An 8,833-nucleotide genomic window follows, 5' to 3' on the forward strand; every position below is an offset into this window, starting at 1 on the left:
GCAACTTGTGCATCAACATCGCTGTTCACTCACATGCGACCGACGGCATCCCGGTGGGACAGGCGACCCCATTGGAAAGATCGTCGCCCTGGAGGGGATCGGGTCAAACAAGACATGTGGCAACCCAAGGCGCGTCTTCACGGTATCGAAGCAAAAATGGACGATTCAAAAATTAATAATAATAATAATAATAATAATAATAAAAATAATAATAATAAAAGGTTCTTTTCCAGGTGAAAACTGTGTGCAACACGACAGGGCGACTAATGGCATCTGGGGGAAAGCGCAACCAATTCCAAAGCGAACAAGCAATTCGAGGTCGAGGAAAAGAAAGGGAACAATACAGTTCGGTGCAAAACTTCGCACGACAATTCGAAACGTTTACAAGTGTTGTGTGTCGCGTCAGAAGTCGCACGGAGTGTCGAGCGTCCATGTGGACGAGTGCACTGAAGTTTGGGGACGCGCCAACAAATGCGCAAAGTTTGCGCGGAGCGCGTCGCCGGGCCCGGAGGCTCTTGGTCTCTCCAAGCCGTGCCCGGACAAGGCAGCCTGGCGCAGCCATCTGCGACGTGACCTCGCTAACCTGCCCTGCCCCCCCCCTTTCACCACCACCACCTCCGATTCCCCGCAGGCACGACAGCGGACAAAATGTCCGGCCCGATGCATCGAGCCGACCCAGGTAAGCCGTCCGGGAGCGCGGGGTCTCCGTGGAATCGCTCCGCTTCCACCACTCGGGACATCGTCGCAAGTTGCACACAAATCTCGAGGATCATACCTTCGGCGGAAACGCATGCCGACTTCACGCGGAAACCCAGCCAGTAAACAATGGCCTCAAAACACCCGAACAAACATCCTCGGGGAGGGTTCTTCGGGCGCTCCGACTCACCTGACAGCGGTAAGCAGACAGCGGTGGTAAAGATCCTCCCTATGACGAGCAACATCCGCGGAAACGCCATCGCGAGCTGCACCCCGCCACCTCTCGCCTCTCATCTGAACCGGCAGCGTGGTCCGGACGCACGGGGCCACTCGTGGGGCACGGTGGGGGCGGATGGAGGGACCGGAGGTTCCGCCTCCCGCTTTGGGCCGGAGCCGCGAGGTTGGCAGTGGGTGCGGGGTGGGAGGTCGGTGGATTGGTGGTGTGGTGTGATGTGGCGGGTCGGGTCGGGTGGACGCGGTTGGAGACCGACCAGTGCTGGTTCGCTCTGATCTCGGCACCGCGACCCTTTGGCGCACCCTAGGGAAGGCCAGAGCGGAATCCGTACGGCTCACGCGGTCCCACTCGAATCGAGAGTTCAGGGTTATCTCGCCTTGTGTGTAGCATTCAAAATCACGACGTGTGGACCTTTAATACATGTGACGTCACGACACGAGCTTCACGTCAACATATACATGGAAGTGCAGATGGGAAGAGAAGAGGGTGAACATGTGATGTGATGTGCGCATCACGGTGACGGTCGATGACCGAGCGTAACAAGAGCGTGACGTGAAACTCCACTTCTTCCATCGGTTCCCTAACCTTATCTACATTGTACGTACCAACAAAACTACACCCTCGCAGTCTGGGTAGTGTGTCACTTGTGCAATTAGTACGTCACGTTTTAAGGAAACAGAATTGGGACTTCCAAGCGAACCGGACCAATGATCAACTAATCACGTGGCTCCGACGATTCGGGCACGTGGAGGGCTTCACCTGGAAGGATGATGCTCATCCCAGTTTAAAAAAAAAAACCACTGTGGACGAAACGTGACGTGTAAGATGTTTAAAAAAACATAAACCATATAAAAATATTTTAAATCAAATACTTCAAATTAGCGAGTTAACATCGCGGTTTGTTATGAACGTTTCGTTTCCCGACTCTCATCAGAGCCATTCCTCATCGCTTCCAGCTCCGTCATCCTCTCGATCCAGCGGAGTTCGAACCAGTGTTTCCTGCGCGCGCGCTCATCAATCAACGCACGTGGCGCACTGGGCCCCGCCCCCGAGCACCTCCCATAAATCTTCACGCCCCGTGGCCCCGCCCCCGAGCTCCTCCCATAAAGCTTCACGCCCCGCCCCGTGGCCCCGCCCCCGGGCTCCTCCAATAACGCTTCACGCCCCGCCCCGTGGCCCCGCCCCCGAGCTCCTCCCATAACGCTTCACGCCCCGCCCCGTGGCCCCGCCCCCGAGCTCCTCCAATAACGCTTCACGCCCTGCCTTGCGATGCAAACCTTTGAAGTTCCCGCACTGGAATCTACTTGATCACCGCGTGATCAACATCTCCGCCCTGACTTGGTGCTGCTTATTAGGGTTAGTGCTTACCGTGCCGACACGCACTGCTGCTGGCCTTTGATCTCACACGGACATGTGCGCCGAATCGACACAAACAATCAGCTATTGTGTTCGAAAACCAGATGGAAAACGTTCCATTGTTTTCCCAAAAGTGAACAATTGATGAATAGTCATGGTGATTTTGAATCCCTCATCAACGCAGATAAACGTCCGGTAAAACAGCGTGGCGGAGGGAGAGATAAACAGCATTGTGCTGGACCCACGGTCAAAAGGAACGGGGAAAATGAAGAAGAGGATGAAAAATAGCAGGAAACAAATACGAAGCGGAAACTCCCAATAAATTGGGAAAAATACTTCACAAGAACTTTGAGTCATTCTGCATGGGCAGGAAAACAAGGCTGAAAGAGCAGAGATCGAAACTTTTCATCAAAATCTTCTTCTTCTTATGCTTTATTCTGCCACTCAGACCAGTGGGTCGCATCACTGGTTGAGGGCGTGGCCATGCGGATCACATCACTGGTTGAGGGTGTGGCCATGCGGATCGCATCACTGGTTGAGGGCGTGGCCATGCGGATCGCATCACTGGTTGATGGCGTGGCCATGCGGATCGCATTACTGGTTGAGGGCGTGGCCATGCGGATCCCATCACTGGTTGAGGGCGTGGCCATGCGGATCGCATCACTGGTTGAGGGCGTGGCCGTGCCACTGATAGAGCTCACTTAGGCAGGAAGTTGAAATTTGTTTGGGATGTCGGCGATAGCTCGCCTACTTTTCGCGAAGGACGCGTGCCGATCTTTAACGTCCGCCAATGAATGCCCAGGAGTGGAATGTTCAACACTGTGGGACGGAAGGTGAAGCTACATTTCGGACATGAGCCCCTCCTCAAACGAAGAAGTGTCAACATTTGCTCTTTTATTTATTTATTTATTTTTATATAAACTTGGAATGCGTTTATTAATCTCGGGGTCTGTGTTCACCCGATAACTTGGTTCAAAGGCTATGGTTGCATTCCTACGGGACCTGTTAACAGAACAGGTCAGAGTTTTTAAAATGATTCTTACTGTTACATCGTCTTGTAAACTTGCTTTATGTCTCTCGTCCAATCAGGAGGCTAGCTGCACGGCCGAGAGGTACGCACACCTTTTTGGCCGTCTCGCCTGCGTTTGAATGTCGATCAAGGTATAAGCTGTCATCCTGGTGTTTCACAGGTACGGTGATTCATCAATGTGTGTGCCGTCGCTTGGATGGATGTTTAACTGTGTCCCATCTCCGCACATTCGTTGGTGGACGTTGAAGATCCCACAGTGTCCTACGTGAAGAGTAGGCAAGTTATTGCTGACAACATGACATGACAACTGTCACCTTCAGTTTATATGGTCAGATCTGGCCAGTTGGTTCGTGAAAGGCTTTGGCCGGAATCGCCTCCCTTCTCTCCCCTCCCCTATCTGACACCCCCACCCCACACACAGCGTGAGAAAAATTGTGTTCGTCGTTACATAAGAGAAGAGGGAAAATCCAGGACTTCAGGAAAACAAAGGAAATCACTTCAATAAACCATCACCTCTTTATGAAGAAGATTCACCCAAAATAATAAACGTTTCACCTCGTTAAAAGGAAGAGAATGAAGGAAATGAATGTATTGTTGTAACTTCGTCCCGCCCACATGCATGCACGTGTTTTAAAACTTGACAATTAATCAACATATTCCCATACGAGGAAGAGGAGGAGGAGGAGGAGGAGGAAGAGGAGGCGGAAAATGCCTCCGCAACCGCTTGTCGGATTGAGACAAAATTTTCACCAGAGGTGCACAATGTATACAAAAAACAAAAATACTCATGTAGAATGATTTAACCATAATTATGATGTCATAGGTCACATGGTGTGGCAGCAATGTTGGAAAAATGGAAAAACTTTGGACCTCTATCTGAAACCGCACCAAGGTAAATATAGAAACTTGGCACACGGCAAGTACTCCTCGTGGGGAATGTGATTTTTTTATGTCATCATAGGTTCCTTCGTTATGTCATGATTGCAAATGTAGAATGCAACATCTGATCAGTATGAAAAATTTGAGGGTCATCTATGGATAAAATGGTCTACAGAAAAAAAAATTGATGTCATCGGTCACACGATTTGGCAGCCATATTGGATTGAAGAAATGCATTGTTATGGCCACGGGTACCGAGTGTATTACGAGGGGGTTATTCCCAGTTTCTCCTCGGAAGAACTGGACCTGGAACCACCGCTCACAATGAACTTCGGTACGGTGGGTTGCTTAACAACCATGAATGCCAATCAGTTAACCACGAGTTCTAGTGTCCACCGTCTAATTTTCCGTTTAACTAGAGGTCACGTGGCCTCCTGACCAGGGAACACGCCCTCGACGATGCACCAATCTTATCTTGATTCGACTTCAAGTAAGGTGGCCGAGCACTTACTGCTGGTGCATGCCGACTATGACAGTTAATTAGTTTGGGAATTATAATCTCCGTCTATCTAGGTTCACACAACGCTGGATCAATGGAGAGAAATGACAAGCACGGACAGGTTTAAACGTCAACAAACAATTTGTTATGATGAAAAATAATTATACTGAAGAACTTTTTATTTCCTTGTCGAATAAATGGATGAATTCAAATCAATCACCGATTATTGTTGTTATTAGAGAACCACCTCAGCGCCATCGAGTCTGGCATATTTAACTCAGGCTGACTGGCAGGTTCTCTAAGCAACCATCAAACTTCAAGACTCGTCTCCCATTGTTACTTTCTCAAACATCAACTCGTCCTGGGAATTCTTTCAAAGAAACTTGCTCTCACTCAGGCACAGATTTATCCCTTCTCATCTTCAGTTGTCCTACCCTTCCTTCTGCCCATGGTTCACTGAAACTTATGGTGAGGAAATTATCCTGAAACAACTTGTTTTTGCCTCATAGATAGCAAACCCAAATGAGGGCAATCTCAGTTCCTTCCATAAAGCTAAGAACAAGTGTGTGTCTACACTCAGGAGAGCCAGAAAACTACATCTTTGCAATCTCAAGTCTGAACTCTCAAACCTCTCTCCGTCCAATTCCTGATGGCATCTAATCAAATCTGTTTCTGGTGTATGTTTCCACTCCATCCCCTCCCTTACCTCAAATGGCCACACTGCTGACATCGCACGTGAAAAGGCTGAATGCCTAAACTCAGTGTTTGCATCTAATTCTTGCGTCTGAAACCAATCGCTTTCTGTACCCACCTTACCAAGTCGCACCCAGCTGTCCCTGGACTCTGTGCTCTTTGCTCCTGACAAGGTGGAGAGTTTGCTGTCAAACCTCGACTCAGATTCTGCAATCGGTCCAGATGGCATCAGCCCACGTGTCCTGAAAACCTGCTCCTCTGCTCTTGCTCAACCTCTCTCCATTCTATTCACCCTCTCATTTGCTCAAGGTCATCTGCCATCTGCTTGGAAATCAGCAAACATTACTGCCCTGCATAAGAGGTGCAAATAAGATCCCTGCAACTCCAGACCAATCAGCTTTCTACCAATCATCAGCAAGGTTATTGAATCCATCATCGCTTCAGACATTAAATCCTTCCACTTTTCCAATAGCTTGATTTCCGATCACCAATATGCTTTCAGACAAGGTCACTCTACCCTGGATATTCTGCTTCAGCTCTCCCAACAATGGATGGAGATACTCAATGCCGGACATGAAATCAGAACCATATCCTGAGATATATCGCGTGCTTTTGACACTGTCTAGCACCCTGCCCTGCTCACCAAACTCTATTCCTATGGTATCCAAGGCCATCTCCACTCATGGCTCGCAGACTTCCTCTCCTGTCGCAGCCAAAGTGTGGACCTAAATGGAGTTCTCTCATCCCCTCTTCCTGTCCAGGCTGGCGTTCCTCAAGGCAGCGTTCTGGGCCCTGTTCTTTTACTGGTTTTCATCAATGATATCTCCGACTCTCTGGAAAATCCTCTTTATCTCTTTGCTGATGATCCCACGCTCTGCCGTAGCATCTGTCGTCCCTCAGACCAGCAAGCAGCAGCTTCTTCGCTCTCTGCAGATCTGAATAAAATCACAAACTGGTCCAACACAACACAACAAACTGGACGGACAACCCGAAAACAAAATGCCTCTGGCGACTTAGTCAGCGGAGGCACAAAAATATGGCAGCCAAACTATGTGACTAATAACAATTTAGCCCAAGATAACACTCAAAAAATTTCAAACTGATCAGATAAAGGGTTCGATGTATGCAATTATGACATCATAAGAAAACCACCTACGACAACTTTATTATTATTTTTTTTTTTAATCATACTTGTTTCCCATGGGAAGTACTTCACATGTGCCAAGTTTCAACTTTTTCTGTGGAGCGGTTTCGGTGATAGAGGTCAAAAGTTTTTCCTTTTTTCCAACATGGCTGCCACACCACGTGAACTACGACATCATAATTATCATTAGGGTCATTCCATGTCAAATCATCAGAGAATCTGCCGTCATCTCTCAGGTTTTTATAAAACTTTGGGAACCAATTGGGACCCATGAAAAACGGCAAGAACTCAAATATTTTTGCTAACAGCCTCTTAATTAGTGAGATACAGACTAACGAACTTTGGACTAATGAGCATGACATCGCGAATTCAAATGGCCATATCTCTAAAAGTATAACACCTAGAGAGCTGGTTTTGGTGTCATTTTAAAGGTATTTTCATGCCCTATGAATTTGTCTGGGCAACATTTTCCTACCTCCAACCACAAAAAGTTATCACAAAATATAAACTTCAATCGTGAATCCCCAAAAAATTTATCCTTCAAATTTCCTCAAATTCATCGAAGAGGTACCTTATGATGTCAAGAAGCTTCCACATAAATTTTTTGATGGGCACTCCAATAGTTTCTGAGATATGAGCAATAATGTACATGTACGTATGGCATATAGGTTCGAAAATCAGCATTTGTAATGTATTATACAATCATTCTAACCTAGCCATGACAGGGAACACAGGGAACGACCATCAATTGCTTTGAAGTATCATATACTTTCATTTTCAACTGGGCCTGAGGGGAAGAAACAAGTGCTGCTGTTGCTGCATTGAAGAGGAAATTGAAAGCCTAAGTCAGGTTAGTGAACACTGTGTACTTGAACTCACTTATTGATTGTATAATACATTACAAATGCTGATTTTCGAACCTATATATGCCATACGTACATGTACATTATTGCTCATATCTCAGAAACTATTGGAGTGCCCATCACAAAATTTATGTGGAAGCTTTTTGACATCATAAGGTACCTCTGGGATGAATTTGAGGAAATTTGAAGGATAAATTTTTTGGGGATTCACGATTGAAATTTATATCTTGTGATAACTTTTTTGTGGTTGGAGGTAGGAAAATGTTGCCCAGACAAATTCATAGAGCATGAAAATACCTTTAAAATGACACCAAAACCAGCTCTCTAGGTGTTATACTTTTAGAGATATGGCCATTTGAATTCGCGATGTCATGCTCATTAGTCCAAAGTTCGTTAGTCTGTATCTCACTAATGAAGAGGCTGTTAGCAAAAATATTTGAGTTCTTGCCGTTTTTCATGGCTCCCAATTGGTTCCCAAAGTTTTACAAAAATCTGAGAGATGACGGCAGATTCTTTGATGATTTGACATGGAATGACCCATTACAACATTCTATATAAGTAGTCACACCTATGGTAAAAACTTTGTGTCAATCGGATAAGCAGTTTCAGAAAAAAGAAGAAAAAAAAAGAGAATTAACATGGACGGACAGATGGACAACCCGAAAACATAATGCCTCTGGTGATTTCATCAGCAGAGTGAGAAAAAAAAAAGTCTGGTATGACTGCCAACCGCCGACCTCCCAGATTCAGAGCAGACGCTCAAACCATTACACCACCGTACATGGTTAAATGAACAATTGATTAAAATTTATTAATAGCAAAGGACACATTGATAATAAGTGGTATTGAAGTGATGCTTCACAATTGAGCGATAGGGCTAAAAACGATATTACATCACAACATCTCAAAAAGTTATGGATGGGTTATGACAAAACTTGGTGGATGAGTGGGAAGGTGACAAGAATAAGCTGATTACGTTTTGGTTAAGTTCCGGATCCAAATGCAGCCTGTTCGTCGGATATAAAATGAACACTGTTCAGCCAGGCAAAGGTATGTGCTCGACAGTGTGACCACTCCTTGGCATTTTTCACAAGATCTTGGCTATTCGTTGTTCACCTTGGCATATAGGTTTTCTATTATCATCGCTTTTCCGAAACCTTATGAATTGGCTTTTTTCATTGGCTCACCTTGGCATTTATGAAAATGAGGAGTGGTCACCCTGGTGCTCTACCGAGTGCCGTTCTAGTCGTTTTTGAGCTTACGCCGAATTCAATGAATCACAATTTTAGTTCCTATCTACTCAAAGGCAAACACCACTCAGTCTGTCCAACAAGCAGGATATCGTTTTTAAGAGTAAATTCTACACTTTTTGGGGGGGGGGTTGAAATAATGTTACCTTGAGAGTGCGACAAAATATTTGAATTCAGCCACTCAGCCG

The 8,833-nt window shown here is 46.2% G+C and overlaps 1 protein-coding gene across 2 annotated transcripts in view; it reads right to left on the reverse strand.

Annotated features, from left to right (window-relative positions):
- Positions 1-1,153, reverse strand: part of LOC147017516 (protogenin-like) — a 125,237-nt gene extending 124,084 nt beyond the window's left edge. For both annotated transcript variants that reach the window (XM_085847231.1, XM_085847230.1), the window contains exon 1: positions 887-1,153. In XM_085847231.1, coding sequence (XP_085703357.1) covers positions 887-956 — 70 coding nt within the window. In that variant the 5' untranslated portion in view covers positions 957-1,153. The remainder of the gene's footprint in view (positions 1-886) is intronic.
- Between the last annotated feature and the right edge of the window lie 7,680 nt (positions 1,154-8,833).

Source organism: Eptatretus burgeri, chromosome 11 (assembly GCF_056783735.1).
Source record: "Eptatretus burgeri isolate ZD-2024b chromosome 11, Ebu_testis_v1, whole genome shotgun sequence".
NCBI lineage: Eukaryota > Metazoa > Chordata > Myxini > Myxiniformes > Myxinidae > Eptatretus > Eptatretus burgeri.